This window comes from Amblyomma maculatum, chromosome 6 (assembly GCF_055883805.1).
Source record: "Amblyomma maculatum isolate TAMU_Amacu chromosome 6, ASM5588380v1, whole genome shotgun sequence".
Taxonomy (NCBI): Eukaryota; Metazoa; Arthropoda; class Arachnida; order Ixodida; family Ixodidae; genus Amblyomma; species Amblyomma maculatum.
Genome location: NC_139349.1, coordinates 111787548 through 111808516, shown reverse-complemented (window position 1 = coordinate 111808516; position 20969 = coordinate 111787548). Strand labels below are relative to the sequence as shown.

At 41.4% G+C, this 20969-nt stretch overlaps 1 protein-coding gene and 1 non-coding gene across 3 annotated transcripts; one reads left to right on the top strand and one right to left on the bottom strand.

Moving 5' to 3' along the window:
* Positions 1-657: 657 nt before the first annotated feature.
* Positions 658-20815, bottom strand: LOC146186598 (beta-secretase-like). 2 transcript variants are annotated; one of them, XM_084607321.1, is made up of 11 exons: positions 20533-20815; positions 20124-20385; positions 19881-19969; positions 16452-16662; positions 15178-15285; positions 13067-13189; positions 11434-11568; positions 10788-10925; positions 4685-4760; positions 4439-4573; positions 658-2480 (listed from the first exon to the last, which is right to left on the bottom strand). In XM_084607321.1, the coding sequence occupies exons 2-11, from the start codon at positions 20334-20336 to the stop codon at positions 2287-2289; spliced, it is 1422 nt and encodes a 473-aa protein (XP_084463447.1). In that variant the 5' UTR covers positions 20337-20385; positions 20533-20815; the 3' UTR covers positions 658-2286. The 2 variants fall into 2 exon arrangements, with proteins under 2 accessions (XP_084463447.1, XP_084463448.1); XM_084607322.1 differs by having other exon boundaries at positions 11434-11529; positions 20533-20810.
* On the top strand, positions 8299-8372 carry TRNAS-GGA (transfer RNA serine (anticodon GGA)). Its single transcript has one exon. It is a non-coding gene; the product is annotated as a tRNA-Ser (tRNA).
* Positions 20816-20969: the final 154 nt, after the last annotated feature.

The window sequence follows — 20969 nt, the reverse complement described above, 5'->3', positions numbered from 1 at the left end:
TCGACGAAAAAAAGCAAACAAAAGCCGGTAGGCCCGTGTCGCAAGAAACGCGAGATCGCGGCAGCTGTAGCGGAAACCGTATCGCTCGAACACGGGCGGCCAGCGCGAAATCGATACGGCGTGTTTGGCCGTCCGTCGCTGTCTCAACTGAACTGTGCTGGGCACATCTAGCATTAGCAGATTATTGTACAGGTACATCTGATATGAAAGGCAACAGCCAGTGTGCACATATGTTTGAACTCTGTGGTTACTTTGGTACCCAAGTTAAACATCTCTTATGAGTGTTACCTGCCCAGGAAAACTATGTAGAAAAAAGGAAAAAGTGCAATTTCATATGTGTACGTTATGAAGCAGCCATTGGCTGAATGCAGAAAATGTGTTCCCTTTCATATTGTGGCCACCTGTACCTGAGGACAAATAACACGATTTTCGTTGGCATTTAATTCTTTTGCATGATCTGTGTAGGGTCTATATGGTTATTGCATAGCTGCAAACACATCATGAGCATAATTATGTATGCTGGCTGCAACGTAGTTGTATTCTGCCATGTCTTGCAAAAACGAAATGTTTTCTGTTGAAACAATTTTTCCTTATAGACACAAGTTCTTGAAAGTCATATCAGCACCTAGTGCTACCATAAGAAATCAAGTGCGTCCCTCCAGAAAACCAAGACAATGCCACATTTTATTTCGGTACACAAAAGGAATGAATGCATTGGTCAAATGTCAATGAACAATGTCTTCTGACCACAAAGAAATGCTCAGTAGCTTGCTGTGAATAGAAATCTATTTTGCTCATGGCATGCGACACAAAAAACTGCATTCAATAAATTCACAAATAGCAGGAGCCATGCCCAAAATCTAGGGGATTGAGCATAAAAACGTCCCCTTGCTTCTTTGTCGAATTATTGACAGTAAGAAAGGTGATGTAATGCATAAGGTATTTGCAGCAAATGCAGTTGAAGACAAGCATATGCTCCTTTTAGCACCCTTATGTATGAGCAAGGTTGCACCTAACACAGTGTGCTTGAAAACTGTAAGAGCCTTATTAAGCCATATTTCAAAGGCAGCACACAATGAAGCTGGCTCCTCCTATGTAAACAGGCCTTGACATTGCTGTCTCCAAAGTTGTGTCCCTTGAGAATTACCAAATAAAAAGTCCCAAACCTAACGTTCAGAGGGTTCAATTCCAAACTCTGAACCAGGGCTGTTGGTTGTGCTATGCCGACACAACGAGTGATTGTTGATGAACACAGAACAGACACAAGAAAACACACAAGGAACTATGTTCTTCCCAAAGCCACAAACATATTGTCTGCTCCAGGAAAAGAAGACAAAAAAAAAAAAGAAAAACACCCTCAGCTAATGCAAAAGTGAACATTCTTTGTTAGATAAAAAGAAATTAAGTTCATGGCCACTGCTTTGTATAACTAAAAGAAAGCTCACTGACCCTGCTGAGTTCTGCCCTCAATGCACAAAATAATTCTTTATGATGCAAGCTAATTCTCACCTAAACACCTATCTGCAGTAAGCTCAATTTCATCCTAAATGACTACTAATCTAAGAATGTTCTGCTATAAATCACAGATGCTCTCCCATGACATGTCTTTACCTATAAGCGAGCACTGCCACCAACCAAGATATTGGGCAAAATGTACCAAGGTAATCCCTCCCCTATAACAATCAACTGTAGATGAGTGAATAGCTTGCAAAAAAAAAAAATGTATTACATGCATATGCTAAATGTGCCCACACGTAAAATAACAAATAATTTTCTAGTTCTATATATGTTAACTGAGCACACATGCTCAAAATTTCACATCGTCTAGTGTGTCTATAATTTACTAGATTATCAGTCTGACATGTTTTCCTTCCGTGTTATAAGACTCAAGATTATGAGAAACACCACAGCAGCATATCTAACCAAGCAAGAGTAAACAAATTGTGTTCTGAGGCTCAAGATGCTGAGGAACACCATAGGCATGTACATACCTGACCCAGTAAAAGTGAACAAAAGATAGCACAAACATAATTTCAGACAGCACGAAGAAAATAAGTGCAAAAAAATTGTAGGCCTTGTCGTATTTTGTCTTAATGTACTACTATAAATAGATTGCTACAGAAGTATAAACATGCAAAAATATGTTAAGTTAAAACAAAGATTAAAAGCAACAATAAATTCTAAATACTAGAAGACATAAAAGGTGTAAAACCATAACTAGCAAACATTAAGAATGGGATTGTCAGAACAGACTAAGTGTCGGTAAAAAGCTCACAATGTGCATAGTTATATCTCAATAAGTCCAACCCTATCAGACACGGCTCTGCCCCGATAAATTAGTATTCTTTTCCTTAGCCACATGAGCCCGGCGATCAGAAAAGGCACACCACACAGAAGGCATGTGGCTACAATGATATAGAGAAAAACACCCCATGTCTTGCCGGTGTCCACTGATGGCAAGTCCCACCTGCACGAGTGGCCTAGAAAACATAACCAAACAGCTACAAATTAAAGGAGTGCATGATTAAGTCTCTGAATCATTAAAAAATGAATGTTAAACTTAAACCCGAAATCAGTATTAGCTAGCTCAAATGTCAGGTGTAATTAATGCAAGACTTTACAAGTGCATATGCACAAAATATAGCCTTTCGGAGGTAGCGTTGATAAAGACTGCCACATATTGCAAGCTGGAAACACCATTTAAGGTATACTGTTTCACATGGTATTCTTATGGTCTGAAGGGGGAGCTCAGATAACTGCAAAAATAGTTAATAAAGATTTATACCACATTTTCCAACTACCATTATGTGGCAGAGTTCATTTTATACGTGATATCATCACACATTACATTACTTTTGACAAAGCCATTTGATATGAAAGAATGCTGACTGAAGAAATAAGAACACAATACGCTACTGTATTTTCCAGCATATAAGACTCAACCTTCACATATAGAGTGTTTTGCACCACATTAAAGCTGTTTTAAATGAATTTAGACAATTTTAAATCTGTTCGCACTATGCTTGGGTTTCATTTAGAAACGCTGCATAAAATGCAAACAAAACAAAACGAAAAAGCATATAGTATGCACCGCTGTACAAGATGCAGTAGCAACATTTCCGTAAAATAACCATGCCTTATGTACGCAAGAAAATATGGTAAGTAAAACTTTGCACAACAGCTGATTCAGCAAGTTACACATTTTGTTGCTTGGCATTTCAAGTGAAAACAGATAATAAAGGCAATGAAATGCTAATCTGAAACATTTTGTGCCAACCAGCAGGAGTTGGAGTAGCAAACTAGTAGCTTGGCTTAAAAACTCTAAAATAACATTAATAATAATACCTATCCTTGTATAAACAGCAAAAAAGCATCAACAAAGTGACAACAGTGCTATGCAACAACTCCACAACTTTGCACTCATTAAAAGACAACATATCTTTTGACAGCACCGTTAGTGAATACTGAATTTTTTTTTTGGACTCAACTTGCCATTTCTCTCTCTCTATATTTATAGCCTAAATGTTCTATGCAAGCTTCAAGAAAGCCAATCATTCTTGCAGTGCATAACTACTACTACATATTTGGCAATTTTGATCAGGAAAGTACAAAATTCGTGTAGAAAACATAATAATGGTTGAAAGTTGTAACATTGAAGCATCAAGATCTTTTAAATAAACACTCAGGGAATCATGAAACCCACCTTTTCTTGAGTATGTATATGGCACTAGAAACTCGCAATAAAAAATACATATTATTACAGGAAAAGAAATCTGTTAATATGAGTGTGCTGACCAGTTTAGAGAAATATTATTCAACATATTTGCTAGCTAACAAAAAGAAAGCACCACAGAGCAATAACAAAGACTTTTATATTTAACTGTAGCAAAAGATTCCTGGTTATGCATAGCACGCTTCAGAAACAAAAGCTGGGAGCTCTCTGTGTATGCGATAGTTTACATAACGCTTGAAAAGGCTACAGTACCAACCAATGCTTTTTCTATCCAAACTGAAACAAGCTTTCTCTTCATACCAGTAGTGCTGTGCAACAGTGAATCATTGTACTGAAGGCGTGGCATATCTGATCACAGAAGTGGCATGAAGTACAACCTGTCATGCTTTGCATTCTTACTTCACTTGATATTCTGATAATTAGAAATACTATTTAATTCGAATAAGTTACGTGGTCCTGTAGGTTTTGAATTAACAAGGTTTTACTATACTGTGCCAGAGAATACCTTTCTTATGGTGCACACTGACAATACCTGTACAAGGGCACTATATGAACATAGTAAAACAAGCTGCGAAAGGACCATAGAATGACTTGATGAATGAAAGTAATTGACTACATGAACCAGAATGAATGTCCTGATCCCACTCTTGTACCACAGCAAGATATGTCTCAGATGTGCAACAAAAAGTTAAATCCGAAACCTACCCGTGTAATTTTTGTCGACATACTTGACTATCACATCATTTGCATCGCAATGCAAAGGCGAGAATCCAACTCGCTTATTGCCCAGGTCGAAAACTGTTGTCAGACCTTTCAGGATACTGTAGCCGATGAGGAAGTCTGCAGGGAAAACGATTATTGCTTTACTTAACCACCATATGAGCAAGAATGAACACATCTCTGGTCCAGCACGTGCTTTGACAATTCCATCATGAATAGCAAAATTTTCACCTTTAGGTAATGCACCCACTCCAAGTCTGAAACAGCCATGGTCGCCGCGTTTTAAGGACACCTCTTGGAAGAGGACCTAAATGAAGACATAAGCATAACACTCTTTAACAAGCATAACACAATGGTTTGGTACATGACCCTTTTTCCAAGTATACCTCTACGAAGGACCGATCATCAGGATGAGGGAAATCTTGTACCGAATAGAAAAACCAATGGTCAGTGTTACCAAGTTAAGTAGAATCTCGGAGATACGAAATTCAAAGGGAGACGGAAATTTTCGTATCACCCGAAATTTCGTATCACCAAAAAACGAGCAAAATCCGTTTTCAAGCCTTCCAACAGGTACGAAATATTTATTTTCGTTGAAAGAGATCCCGTATATCCTTCTGCACCTTCTTTTCCGCGAGATCTGATAACAGAGAGTTTTGAAAACTGAAAAATTGGGCCGCTGTCTTCTCCCGCACAGACTCGGAGGTCACGGCGCACCGCAGAACATCGATGGCGTGCATCGTTTCTACTGCCGTCGGCGGTGTGTCATCAACGCTTTGGTCGTCGTCATCTTCGTCACTGCATGGAATGCCAGGCTGTGATGACGCTTCCTCCGCAATATCTTCAACCGTGCGGAGACCACAGGTGGCGAGGTCATCGTCCGCGGTGACGAAATCGTCGACGCAACAGTCGACGTCAAGTTGATTCCAGACATCGATGGGAATCGGGTCTGGCACTTGCGAGGCAGTAGCCACAGCAGATTTGAAAACCCCACACTTTGCAAAACAATTGGCGAGGGTCGTAGGAACGACGCGATCCCAGGCAATTGCAAGAAAATGCACAGCGTCCAGAAGAGTGATCTGGAGATTCGCGTCCTTCCTTTCAATCTTCGCGAGGAGGCGGCGCACCAACAAAGCTTTGAAATGGTGCTTAACATTCCTTATAATCCCAGCATCCAGTGGTTGCAAATGACTTGTTGCGTTCGGGGGCAGGAACACCACCTTGACACTCTGTAGTGTCATTTGTTTTGGATGGGTGGTGCACTGGTCCAGCAGCAAAACTATTTTTCTGTTGTGGCAAGACATCTTGCGGTCGAGGTACGTGACGAATTCCATAGACAAAGAAGACGTCATCCATGCTTTTTTGTTCGCCTTGTAGACGCAGGGCAATCAACCGGCTGCCTTAAAGCATCGGGGCTTTTGATATTTGCCAATGACTGTCAGCGGCATCTTTTCCGATCCGTCGGCGTTGCAACAAAACAAAACTGTGATACGTTGTTTGCTTTTTTGTCCGCCCCGGCAGGCATCGCCTTTAAAGCACAAACTTTTTTCGGGCTAGAGATTGTAAAACAGCCCTGCTTCATCTACATTAAAAACATCACGTGCCTCATATCCCGCTATGTAAGACGGCAGTGTGGTTGTCATCCAGTCTTCCACGGCGGAGGCGTCAACTTTTTTTCCTTTGCCACAAACGGTCTTGTAGGAAAGATTATGATGCACCCTGAACCGGTGATTCCATCCACCGGAGGCCTGAAAGTCACCAATTTCAAGTGTGAGTGCGATGTCCGCTGCCTTCTCACGAAGCACTTTTCCGTCGATGTTGACACCGGCCGCCGTGACCTCTCTGAACCACGTTAGAAGAACCTCTTCCAACTTCACATGGTGGGCAGTTTTGGCTTCTTTAGAATTCATCGTGAAGTGCTGCACATTCTGCACAATTTGGTCGCGCTGACCAATTGTCCACCTTATTTAAAATTTCCAATTTGTCTTTAAAGGTCAGCGCCCTTCTCTCCCGTGACATTGCAGTATGATGTACCTTTTTGCGTTGTCGAGATGATCACAAAACGACGCGCTATCAACGCCATGTCAGCCTCAACAAACCAGAAAACGAAGCAACGTGTAGCAACGTGTTGCCGCTGCAGCGGAGACTCCGTAAAGCGGAAGAGCGTGGCCTGCGGGGCGGCGGAGAAATGTGGAGAGGGCCGCAAGGCCGTGCGCACAACTAAAGAAAAACAAAATGCAGGGGGAGGGGAGAGAAAGAGAGAGAGCGGGAGGGGGGGGGGGGGCAAGATATCGCCGCCTTCCTTCGCCAACTTCGCTGCTGCCGCGGGTTGCCAAGCCGGTTTTTTCCCGCTGTAATTTTTTTTTCTTCTTTCGCGCGCGTGTGCGTGATCCGTGCTATCAGTGCTGCGCCGCTGCGCACGCTTTTCTCGCTGTGCGTGTGTGCGTGGGCCTCGACCGGTCGGAACATCCGATTTTTTTGCCCACTGAACGCAATGCAATTCGGCGGGGAATTTTATGAATTCGTATCACACCGAATTTCGTATCACCGAGATTCTACTGTAATAGTTTTCCTGTTAAACTTCGCAGGTTTTCCATTGTTTAGTGGGCAAAAATGTTGCATTACAGGAGGCGGGATATTTAGCAATTTTGAAGACCAGTCAGTTTTTTTATTGGCGGTTTTTGGTGGACCAATAACATTTGTATAGAATAATGGAAGCTCTGCAAAATTATATTTACTAGAGCGCAAGCTCTATGCAACCATTCTCCAAGGTCATTAGGTCGTTCATCTGCACAAGCTAGGTACTGCGCATGCGCCAGTTTCATCCTCGCCTCGCCACAGCTGTGCCGCGTGCTCGCTCCTTCAGCTCGTGGCCCAATGAACCACGAGTGATGTCAATCTCGCAATCACGTGACCAGCTGTGGCACCGTGCCTTCCTCCTCTGCCTCTTGTTCAAACCGTTGCTGCCGTTGCTGCCGTTCCCACATGACTACCGCAGAGAGGGGGTATATAAGCTGTTTAACGGCAGCTTGCTATCTCAGTCTAGATACGCATGGTGCGGTGTCTGGGCCGTTGATGTATACTCTGTTGCAAGTAACAGCCTGAATTGGACAGTCCTGCTGGTGTAGCCCAGCGCAAAACCTACAGAGCTTACATTCGTTAAACTAGGTTCACAGAGGTTGAGTACCACCAATGTTTTCTGCAACAGAAAATTGCTGTCAGCACATGATGTCTCTAAGATCTCAAGGAGGTGAATATTCGTACACGCCCAATACACCTTGATTTGATTTATGCTACATAATTAATGCAACTATCGAGTATGCTGTTGCCGGACATGTGGTTTGGCAGACTGGGGCCTGTCAAATATGCATAAAAGTTTAAGAAAGAGTGGGCTGCTGGAAGTTCCAATTGCAAATGATGCCTATTTGTGTTAATTATCCAAGGCAGGCTCCAAAGGCAGAGTAAATGCGGCTCAAACTACGAACTGCTCACAAATGCAAGCCAGAAAAGATCGGCATGACATGAATGTGTAGTTGCAACAGTGCTGCAATCCTGCCTAGAACCGACTGCGCTTGGTTTGGTTTGGTTTGTAGGGTTTAACGTCCCAAAGCGACTTAGGCTATGAGAGACGCTGTAGTGGAGGACTCCGGAAATTTCGACCACCTGGGGTTCTTTAACATGCGCCGACATCGCACAAGCACGCTTGGGTGGATGCAAATGAGTAATTACTCCCTTATTACAAATCTACTCTACCTTAGGGGATTTCCCTAAATATTCGATCAACACTGCTCCTACTTCGAGTTATTGATCAATTCACTCTTGCCCTACCACCTGTCCGCTGACCATCCTAGTTAGCTCAGTTGGTAGAGCGACTGCCCCGGAAAGGCGGTGGTCCCGGGTTCGATCCCCGGACCAGGACCAATTTTTCTTTATCTACAAAGTTTCTGAGAAAGCTCTAGAGCTTTCCTTTATAGTCGTGTGGCTGTGCTTGGGTGGATGTTAATGAGTAATTACTCCCTTATTACAAATTAACTCCACCTTGGGGGATTCCCCTAAATATTCGATCAGAACCAATGGTACCAGCAGAGGTCATCCGCAAAGTGCTGGCCAAACCAAGATGATGCATACGATGAGATTTTGCGAGTGATAGTGCCCGCAGACAGCAGCCCATAGTCAGAAAAGAAAGTGGTGCTTTTGCACCTTTAATTTAAACCTACAAAAGGTAAGTGAGATATTCCTGTGAAACTATTTTGCAATCCGAAGTTTCTAATAAAAAAAGTCCTTTATATATATATATATTTAGAATATTGGTTATATTGTTTATAGACCAAATAAGAAACAAACATGCTTAAATATTAGATTTCTGATGCAAATATAGAATTTAGCGATTTTTTAAAAGTGTTGGGACTTCCTGTTGTGTGGGTTTTCTATTTTTGAATTGGCAGCACTGTTGGTTGTACCCGGCAGCACTGGAGATTGAACACAGCACTTCCTGAATGTGAGATGGATGCTCTATCATAAGGTCACTACTGTTAGGTTATAAGCGTAACACATAAAGCGTATGGTGCATTATATGCACAAAAATATGCGAGGCTATTTCTTGCAGCCGTTGTTCAGATGCAGAATGTCTTCAGCGCCCACCGGTCCCGATCTGCTTGAGCGGCTGTCAGCAGAAGGGAGGCAGTGCATATGGAGCTAGCAGAGTTGCAGCATGCATACACTTCTATGCTTTTTTTGCAGCAGCTGCTTTAATCCTGAAAAATTCTAGCAAGCTGTAATCTAAAATTTGTATTTTTAAACCACACGACACAAGAACAAAGTGAATGACAGAAATATGTAAAAGCCCCCAAGCCAGCTCATACAAGGTCATTTCGTACTAAGTTGCCAGCATGCCGCCTCATCATCACCAGCTGGATTATGCCCATTGCAAGGCAAATGCCTACCCCATATTCCTCCAATCCTATGCTAGCTGCATCCATTTTGACAACTGCAAAACTTATTAACCTTATCTGCCCATTGAATTCCAGTGCCTCGATATCCATTGTAAACTGCTGTTCCTTTCCGAGGCTGTTGAACATTACCTTTGTCATGTGCATATTAATCTTAAGGCTTACTGTTTTGCTTTGCTTGCCTAAGTCATTAATTATTCTTTGAAATTTACCTCATGAGTTACTTAGCAAGGTAATGTCATCAGCGAAGTGCAGATTACTGAAGTATTCTCCATCAACCCTTATTCCTAACTCTTCCCTATCCAGATCTCTGAGTAGTTCCTCTAAGCAAGCGGTGAATAGTACTGGGGAGATTGAGTCTCTTTGCCTAATGCCTTTCTTTATGGAAATTTAATTACTCTCTTTATGTGGAGCAATTGTTGCCGTGCAGCCACTTTAGATACCTTCCAGTTAGTTCACATATGGCTCATCTACACCCAATTTCACTATGCCTGTATGATTGCTGAGGTTACGACTGAGTCAAATGCTTTCTCGTAATCAATCAATGCTTTTTGTAGAGGCTAGTTATATTCGAAGCATTTATACATCAGCTGATTTATAGTATAAATATGATCGACGGTCAAGTACCTTTTCCGAAAACCTGCTCGGTCTTTTGGTTAACTGTAGTTTAAAGCTGTCCTGATTCTATTAGTGATTACCTTAGTAAATACCTTGTCCGTTACAGATAGTAAATTGATTGGTCTGTGATTTTTCAAGTTCTTGGTGTCCTTTTTCTTTTGGATTAATATAATGCTAACATTATTCCAAGGTTCCCATCCTGTTGATGTCATGATGCATTGTGCATAGAGAGTGGCCAGCTTTTGCGGCACAGTATTCTCACCAAATCTGCAGTGACCTGGTCTTCCCCAGCTGCCTTCCTACACCATCATAGCTTCTAAAGATTTCTTTACTTCATTCTTTGTTACTGACAGAGTGTCTGATTGCTCTTCATCACTGCCAATCTCATTATCGCGCACCATGTGTAGAAGCACAATCGTTTTTGTGCTCTCTGTCACACACATTCTTGTCAAATTGACAATGAAACTGCGCCATCAGCTGCTGCAAAATTAATACCACCTGCAAGCGTGCTGGGTACCTATGTCACTGTTTAATGCACATGATTTTCAAAGAGTAAAACAAAACCATTATTCAGTAAAAGAAAGTCTGCTAACAAATCCTGAGCTGCGTTAGGGAACGTCAAACTGTGCTTTATGATGAGTACCGGCATTACTACAATCTCAAGGAAGTATTAGTGACAGAAGAGTGATAACGTCTCTACTCTTCATATTGTCACGCACAATATAATACATATATAAAAGCAAACGTGAAAAATGGAAGCTGCTTACTGTAGGTGGGAGCTTCAAACTGAAAATCTTGCCATGTGTGTCTGGTAGAAAGATCTCCAGAGTTGGGAGATCAGCCCTCAAAAGTCCATCTTCCAGACAGTAAACGGCATTATCTTCTCTAGAAAAGTTATACGCAGCCTGTAAATGGTATACATATTACAGGAAGAACTGGTGCCCTGCGAATGTGAGAATGCTATTGCCCAACCGATAAAATCTGAAAAAATATTGATACCAATTTATACTAAAATAAAAAATGGCACACCATTGTCTTGTAGTCAGTTATATGATCCTGTGCATTGGTGCATTGTAGCGGTTCAATTCAGAACCCAGGTATCTGCCAGACAATATAGCCCCAGCCAGAAAAATTTTTAGTGTGTGGCAAAAAAAAAAAAAAAAAAAAAAAAAAAAAAAGCGAGCAGTGACTTAAATTTTTATGCCTATAAAAGCCCAGCTGTGGCAAAGAGATGCATTCACATGGAAAGCCGGCAAATAGAGAGAGAGAGAAGCAAATTCGGGCAAGGACTTTTGCAAGGAAAAGCAAATTTTGGCAACCACTTCTTTGAAACAAAAACAAGACAGCTCCTACCAGCCAAAAAAAGAGCATATATATAAAAAGCCCAGATAAAATAATGGTATATACACTCACCTGCTCACACAAGGCATCAAACATCCAGTCAAATACAACTTGTGGGACCTTTAGGTCTGTAGTTCCGTAGTCAACTATCACAGGCTTCTCATTCAGCTGAAGTACAGCAGGAGAGAAAGGCTGCATCAGAACATTCTAGGAGGGTTGAAATCTGAGTCAGTTGGTACATAGTCTTAGAGAATAGTAACTAGCCAAGGGACGAGGACGAAGAAAGACGATGTACACACGCAATCCAGCTTCCGTGTGTCCATCGTCTTTCTTCGTCCTCGTCCCTTGGCTGGTTACTATTCTCTAAGAACATTCTACATTCGCAGTGGCATGCAAGGCCTAATATGAACAAGTGTAAACAAAAGTGAACTCTGGAGCAGTTATCTTATCACAAGTGGCGTTTAGGTTTCAAAATGTTTCCCAATTGCAAATCCTTAACACTGTTGCTTGTATGTTGAAAGAAGTGAACTTAAATTTGTCAGCATCCACAGGAATGAAATTTAAAACAAGTTCTAAGATTGGCAATTTAGGAACTGGTAAGGGTTACAGTGCAAGTGTGCTTTTGTTTTAGTTCGATCTTTTTTCTGCCCCAAAGCAATTCAGGCTGTGAGACACACCACAGTGGAGGGCTGTGGAAGTTTTGACCACCTAGGGTTCTTCAATGCATATGGACATCGCACAGTACATGGGTGCTTTGCTTTTCACCTCCATAGAAAAGCAGCGGTCAAGGCCAAAAATTTGATCCAGTGTCTTTGTGTTCAGCAGTCAAGCAGTCTAACCACGCAGCCACCATCGTAAGGCAAAGCGGGCTTTTGTATATACTGACTTTATTTACCATTTCAGAATAAGAAACTGTAGTTACACTAAGTAAACTGAGACCATGCCTCCACCTTTCTTCCCCCCCCCCCCCCCCCCTTGACTTAGTGAAGTAAATCATACCTAATTTGATATAAACCTTTGGCTCTAGAAGCACTGTTTGACCGTTCTGACCTGGATGAGCATTGCCACCCACTATTATTCAGTTCAGCAGAGTTTCCAGGCAGCATTAAAGAGTTTTGCAGCCCATAAAAAATAAGGCAATCTCATATGTGGCTGGACCACTAAATTTGTCCACAACAATATGTTAACTGTTCTACAGTCTAAGCCAATCAAACAGGCTGCAAGAAGTAAGAGGATGTCAGAATAATCAACAAACCAAAGTGCTGCAAAGATGCATAGTGCACATAATCAGACCTATAAGCTCCAGCACATTTCCGCAAGAAGTTTAATTTCAACTCTGGTGCTAGAGAATGACTAACAAACCGTTAAAAGCAGCACCAATATTCTCGACTGCATATACTGAAATACACTGAATTTCCAAGTAGCCATTTGAAATTGTTCAAACACATACATACAGTCAACTGTCGATAATTGAAACTCGAAGTTATAATGTTAACATAATATAACATAACATGACATAACATAACATAACATAACATAAAGTTAACATAATACATGTGTAGTTAGCATATATTATGTGTAGTCGGAACTAATGAAGCCAATGGTCCCAGAGCAACCACAAGCTTGAATTGAGCAAGTTCAATATAACAACAGCAAAGATTTAATAATCCTTTTGCAGGGTGTGGATAAAATTCATGCAATTTACCTCACTGCATGAGCCTGGCCATTCCCTTGCACCAAGCTTAATGCTTGTCACATAAACTGAGAAGTATGCCGGAATATAAACAGAAGTAAAAATTGTTCCTTCCGGGACCTTCCCATTGAAGCTCTGTAAGGTGAAAAGCGAGCAGAAAGAATTCATCAACATTGCAGATCAGATGAAGCCTAAACCGCAGAAAGGATTTGCCAGCAAAGTAGAATCAGCTGAAACTTTAGATTTCATAGTTTCTTACCTTTCAACAAAACCTAATTCACTCATTAGCAATGGCACAAAGCAACTCCGTGCATTTAATTATTTCTAATTACAACCAAACTGCCAGTATATCTACAATGAAATCAAGCCTTATTTTGCCACCTTTAGCATGCCGTAAAATCCTTAGATTTTCACTTTTTCACAAGATATTTCACCATACTTCACTTCGTGATGAGCTGACCTCTCCCCACCAATTCATATCACAGAGGTTAGACCACACCAATAAAGCCGGTATTCCTTTATGCAAAACTAATGCTTTATTTCAGTCATTCCTACCACGCACATCAGTTGAGTGGAATCACCTTCCCATTTCAACCTCTTATTGCTGATAAAGAATGTTTCAAAACTGCATTAGATAACATGGTATGAGCAGAATAATTTAATTTTATACTACCAATTACTATGCTATATTTGTTTCACTGTACGCCTTGTATTATGCATTATTATTATCCAGCAATTTAAGAGTTAATTAGTTAATATGTGTGACTAGAAGCTATCTATTTTTGTAACATGGATTATTTCGCTGTACTTTATGCTTTTGCATCTTTTTGCAACCACTACCCTCTCTAATGCCTTCAGCCCTGAGGGTATACGAAATAAATAAATAAATCCTGCAATGCTAGAGCAAAAACAAAAATAGTAGGATAAAAATTTATGAATTTATACAATCCTATTGTTACTTACTAGCCCCTATCTAGCATAAGTGCAAAACATTGCTAGGTTTATTGCTAAATATAATATTAGTGCAGCATCACTAAGCTTGGCAAATAATGCTCATTTCTGAACATCCAAATGTGATAAAACTGCACACATATCCTTCGGCAGCATGCTGCCGAAGGATATGTGTGCACTAAAAAACTTTATAGTAGTCGATACCTAAGCTCTGCTTTTAAGGGTAGGATGCGGCAGTGTTAATGGCCCCTGTCTGCAGTTCCCCCTGCAGATACTCATTTCTTACGTACATGTTGCTACCCGTTTAACCCATAATCCCTAAATTTCTGCTTCCATTATCTCAAACATACTCATTAGCATGCAGTGGTAACCTACCACATTATGTGAAAAACCACCTGACATAGATATGAAGCCCCACTTCAACCAAGCCCTACAAACATGCCTGCACGGCCTGGAAGTAGTGTATCTGGCTTGCAATCCAATGCAATGGCTTCATGTCCATCTCACCCTCCATCTATCAAATGAGCTACCCAAGTTGGCAGCTCATGCCAGCTTGATGTTACATGGTCTCACAATGTCTCACAACCTGCAGACTAACCAGTTCCTGGTAATGTCATTGACTGACTACCCCTTGCCAGAGATACGCTTGTAGTTTTTCGCTCCCAGTGCCGACAGTGCCGGATTTTCTGGAGAATGAAGCTTTCAATTATATTGCTTTAATAAATAAACAGCAAAATTAAAAATCTTTCCACAAGCTAGCGTAGCAATACATGCAATGAAGTTTTAGGCTGCCTTGCCAGGAGGGTTACCTTTCCCTGTGAACAATCTGACATTCTGGCACTCTGCATTCGTAGCAGTTTACACTCACTTGGCTTCGAGAAATACAGAGAGTGGAATTTGTACATAACTGTTTGGTTTTGCTGTCTACAACAACAGATGAACACTACTGTCTGTACTGCAAGGTACTTCAAGAAAATGAGGCATTAATCGCTGATATCTTTAGTGAAACTTGCTAAAAAATTTACCATTGTGGAGATGAGTGATGGAATCCCAATCGTTTGCGCACGTAAAGATGCCTATATATAAGAGCACCAAGCATTAATAACAACAAACCATTGAGCAGAGGATATATATTAGACATGAAGAATAGCGTCAGAAGAATATATACTCACTAGCACACCAGAGCTTTGTGCAGAGTCTGTTGCATTTTGTTCACAGAATGAAACAATATAGTGAGTGATGCCTTTCTGGAACCTCAGTGCCTCCATGAAACTTTGTTCCTGTTGTTAAGCGAGGAAATGATCACGAAACTAAAATGAATCCAGAAGCAATTGAAATTCTACGCATGCCACATGCACCACTCAAATCTAAGACACAATGAGTAAAACATTACGATACAAAGTATATGACAAAAAAATTGCAGCTTCAAAAAGCTCAATGCACACTTCTAAAGTTCACAACATCATTAATGGTTATCAAAAAGAAGTATTTCACAAAAGTATTTTGCATCCATATTTAAGTGCACGAAGACACGGCAACTGTCTGTTCCAAAAGTGTACACTATTTTTCATAAGTGAATTGAGAAAAAGCTTTCAAGAACAAATCTAGCTTGACCCCATTTTCTCCATAAAGTTGTTGTGCTGAACCTTCTTTTGAAATCAAGAATAAACCAAATAAGCCAGCAGCAAATATGAAAACAACAACAGCAACCATAACAAAAAAAACTGAGACTGTTGATGAACACTCCAATGCAAACTCACTTCTTGTAAGTTTTTGAATGTAATTAAATTCTTCAAAGGCAAAAGGCCCCTTTAAAACCCAAATGTTTCACCCCTGACATACCGAGCGACAGGCCAGGGAAGGGAAACCTCGTAGTTATTTAAAAACCATTCGGTACCAGGTAGCCCTCAAAATTAAACCTCGCGCCTCCCGCATTTCAGGAGGAGAATGCTCAGAAGACAAGGCCACCACTGCATCAAGACTGCATTTTTAAAAGTTCTCAAGGCAGAAATCCCACCACTTTGATGTGCCTCGTAGCAACACCCTTGGTACTGACATAATGAAAGTCGTTAATATTGCTAAAAATACTCAACATTAGTTAAAACACAATAACATTTGTCCAACCAACTTCACAAAATCAGTCCGTCTGGTGTCATGTGATACTCCTGAGTGAAATGTGGAGACGAGGATGCTTGACAGCCAATTAAGAGAAATGGACGGGAGAAAAGCACTGTCAGAGCACATTAGGGGTGGCAGGGGAAAGGGAGATGCTAACCCTTACTGCCATGTGCGTCAGTGTCATGAAGGATGCAAGGTGCATAGCGAATATGTATACACGACATTCCAGTTGCTCAAATGCATGAATGAATCACATTTATCGCCTGAATTTTTTTTGGTCGCCCACTCTACTTCAGGACTGCCATTTGTACGAGCAGGAAGTACCCACCTTAGTGAGAGGGGGGAAGGCCAAACCCCACAGACCCTGCCATTGCGAGTGGTGTGGAAACATGTTTTCGGAGGAGGTTATGGCAATTATGGGCGTCCTAATTGGTGATGCTGCTCCCCATTCTAGAATGTCACTTCCAATGGTTCCATTGTAACCTCCTTCAACAAATTTCTTTAATGCCAGTTCTCCTGTTGGCCTAAATGATGATGACCTAAAAACAGAAGGGACACATACAACAGTAACAATAAAAGAAGACGAAGAAAAAGGAAGATGGTTGTGCTAGTAACACTTCTTATTTAGCCACCCTGAGCAACTATCATTTCCAAGAGTTCCATTGTGCAGCTTTCAACAAACTTTTTTAATGCCAGTCATAGGGGTTTCCTTGTGGCATTGCACTAGAGACAGTTTAAGCTTGCATAGATTTCCAAAGCCATCTCAGGCAGCCATGCCAGAAGTCTTTTTTTCTTTTACTTTGCTGCCCCCAAAAACAATGTTATGGCTAACAAATGAGCAGCAACAGCATTTTGCGGACTTTGAAAAATAAACACTAGGGCTAACTGGTGGGCTCTGATCAACAAGAAGGCAGTAGAAAAATGGCCAAAAAGAAAGATTAAGCACAACACCATGATACTTAACTGACTGACTAACCAGCTGAAGTAGTGCAGTCCTCTCATTTCTTTTTGTAGGCTTGCAGGCTTGCCCAATTTTTAAGACCGCATAAAGTCAGACTAGTTGAATGCAACAACTAGAATGCTTCTATGCTAATGCAGTAGAATTACAGCGATACAATCCGGCTGATTTGAATTCATGAAATTCCCTGGTCAGAGTGCAACAAGTTCAATGTACAAAATTTCAGATGTCTGGAACATTCTCCTACACCACTATGATTGATATGAATGCGTGAGCTGTTACTGCAATTTCAAACGCTACATGCTGCCCGCACATCGACGACATTGCGTTTGAGATTCTTAACATTTCGAAGATGTGTTCGAAATGGGGTAGGTTGAAATGTATAGAGAGTGCAGCCAAGTGCAAGTGAGAGTGCAGCCAAGGAAAAGGAACAGAGGAGGTGGGGGGCAGATCAGAATTAGAAGAGGGAGTGGGGGGTGGGGGGGGGGGACAGAACATTGCACGCCAGCATAGTGCTGAAGGCGAGCATCTAGGATCGTACGCTGGCTGAATTCTTGAAGTCCTTGCAGTTTGTCACAGAACATGGTACGCACGGTGTGATCATAAGCGGCCACAGATGCTCGCCTCATCAATGAAGTAGACAAGTGAGCAGAAAGCACTGCATGTTTTGCTTGTGGGAAGGTTGTCGCTAGCAGATGAGTGAGAATGGCGCCAGTTGCACTCCACGCACCACGAGTAGTATGGAGTGGCGCGCGGCCTGCGTATCGTTGACGCTGCAACTGCTGGTTGTGTGCTGTATGCACAGGGAACAGTTTGCAGTGAAGAGCGGTTTGCACGCACTTTGCCGGTGCCAAGGTCACCAGACCCACTGTATGCACAAGCACTTTGTGTGCACCTCGTGCTTTGCATAAATCGTGATTGCCAGCCACGCTTGCTCAACCCAAGAAGTGAGCTATGGTGGCAAGGGCGAAAATAATTCTCCTCAGATGTAAATCGACATACATGGATGGATTTCCCACACTTCTGCACACTGATATTGTTCATTTTGATGATACAGACTTCTTTGCGATCCACCAGATTCATATTACCGAGATTCTATTGTATACCAGCATTTTCAAGCTACATGAAACATAATGACCAAATGCTTTCTTTTTTCTTTCTTTCTTTCTTTTTTTTTGTTTTTCCCACAAGCGACAGATGGTTGGAGGTCACACAGCAGGCAAAGTTTGTTGCTGTCAGTCTGTTTCCTTTGCACTGCCACTTGGACACAATGCATACTGGTGACAAGTACTATGGCACTGTTTGTCTTTCCCTGCCACATGCCACAGGAGAAAAGGCATGTTATGCTAGTGCACTCAAAGATCACTGAGCCACAAATGTAAGCATTTCTGTTGACTGAAGGACATCGAAATGCACAAAGAGGAACATTTTTTCCAAGAAATCGATAAGTAAACGGTACCTATGGCACATAATAAAAAAAGCTGGATCCAAAATTTGCTAAATGTAGGTGAGAGAGAGAAATCTGAAAATAAAAATGAAGGTATAGAGCCTGAAAGTGGATGTCAAAAATAATTGTGGAATATAAGTTTTCAGGCTGATTTGTCAGAAACAGTTATATAGAAGCGGGCCATGATCAATGTACCATCAGTGCCTCGAGGCTATAAAAATCTCATACTTCAGAGACATTGAAAAGCAAAATAAAGTAACTTTATGTTTTACACTATTTTTCACAGCAAAGCTGGCAATTTAAATGCTTTTATAAACAAATATAAATATGAATACAAATACAAGCATTGCCACACTTGATTCAAACTTTGATGTCAAGACCGAAAAGAACTCGGTGATCATTATATGGAAGTTAATCAAAGTATTGCCTTGCCTCAAGTATCTCCACAATAAAAACTTTTTTCATGTCACAGCAATTTTCTTGCAAAAACAAGCAGTGATAGCAACATTCATATTCTATTTTTTGACCCTTTCTAGCATACAAATGCTCAGATTTTGACAACAGCATGTTTATAGTAAGCATGTGGCACTCCATTGATACAGGCAAATTTCAATTTGTCCTCGATGGGCTCTTAAAGTATTTCACGAGCTGAACTGGGGTGGCTGCCCTGGTCATTAATGTAAAAAGGTCGTGCAAGAGTTGTCTCCCCATCCGGCACAACTATTTTCACTAAAGAATGCAACAACTGAGACTAAGAAAATAAGTGTTTTTGAGCATAAAATGTGCAGAATGAAGGAAATTTGCTCGATATGATTGAACTGACATTTTTCATGAAGAGATTCAAAGTGGCAATCGCAGGCCAGTCGAGCACTGCTTGATTATCCAGCCTTGCAACTACTGGTTGCAAATCAGTAACCAATCAGCGGCATACCTGTAGTCAATGAAACTTCGTTTTACATTCAGCTTCTCTACTGCTAGTGAGCAGTCAAGATCGACAAGCCTCATTCTGAACAAGAGCAATTCGAGAAGATGAACCATGGGTCGTTTGCAAATGCAAACACTGGTTGAGTTGAGCAGCTCCATAGGCGCATGTGATAACCGGTTGCAAGTCCTTTGCGGCTCGCAAGTGTGAATGGGCTTTTATCCTTTCATGCATGCCAAGTCAAAGGTCTAACAAATCAGGGCTTGCAGAGAAAGCGGTTGACATGTTCAGTGACGTGACCAGTTTCAGAGCATCACCACTAAGCAAAACTAATATCATCCGCAGAGAAGAGGATGTAAAAAACAAAAAAAACAAAAAACAAACAAACAAAAACAAACAAACGAAATGGCATGAATGATTGGCCACATACCTGTTCATATAAAAAGGTGAGACTAAGTTTTCTTCCTCATATGATATGACTGCAATGTCACTGCTTCCTGTATCTATGAACAGATTCATCTGAAACGCGCAAAAAGTGTGAAAAGAAAAGGTATGCTGCACTGAGCAAGTCCAATAGACATAATTGTTATACTGTCAAGTTCTCAGGGGCAAGTTTAAAAGAGCATGCAAACAAAATGAATGCAAATATGCATGACACCAGATCTGTGCGCACCTGTTGTGGGGGTCTTCCGATGTTGGCCTGCGCAATGAAGCCCACCGAACCGGTGCCCTCCACTTTTTTTCCTTCGAGGGTTGTAAAGTTGATCGTGTGTGTGGCAAGTCGAATAGGAAATATGATGGGTCCATCATCTGCGGTGCTCCCAAACTTTTCACAGATAGTTAAGACGTAGACAATGAGAGCTGAAGAGTAAAAGTCTAGGCGCATTGATCACGATCCAGCACAGGCCAGGGCAGGCCGTGAAAATATATTCAATCTGAAACAGCGCCAAAGAAAAACAATGAATGATCGACTATAACGAAACAGACTCAAATTCGAGCTGATCTCAACTATATGTGCTGGATGCCACGAGGGGATATGAAAACAAAGCATAGACAGCATACATGCAACCAGCAACACTTACGTCAGTTATGCATAGCGCGCACAGAGTGCAGACGATGCAATTTATCCGATCGGAGTGCGTGGCGCGTGAACCACGAAAGTTGTCAGCAAAGAAAGATGACTTCTAACTCTCAGCGAGAGGCGACCGGAGTGTGCTGTCGTTATGCTGTTGATTGCCACCATGGGGGTTTGCCCGAGGATTGCCCCTGTAACTGCTTGAGGCACTTGCCGACTTGCCCAACGGGTAGTCAACATGACCGTGACGTCTTTGCGCGTTTAATTTGCTTTCCTTTTTTGTTTTCCCGATAGACAGCTATTGCCATCTCGCGAGTGCTTGGCGCACTAGGCAAAGACAAGCCAATAATAAAAATATATCGTTAATTAAAAAACAAAAAATTTAGAGATAACGGTTATTTAGAGCAACAGTAAACTGACCGCTTGAAGAACATTTCTATTAAG

What these genes read in the sequence shown, in the direction of transcription:
- LOC146186598 (XM_084607321.1), bottom strand. Translation starts at nt 20,336, where the DNA reads ATGCGCCTAGACTTTTACTCTTCAGCTCTCATTGTCTACGTCTTAACT. An exon ending in CCTTCCCCCCTCTCACTAAG is followed by an intron (nt 15,286 to 16,451) that starts GTGGGTACTTCC and finishes GCTTAACAACAG; the next exon opens with GAACAAAGTTTCATGGAGGC. An exon ending in GTTTGAAGCTCCCACCTACA is followed by an intron (nt 4,761 to 10,787) that starts GTAAGCAGCTTC and finishes GTCTTCATTTAG; the next exon opens with GTCCTCTTCCAAGAGGTGTC.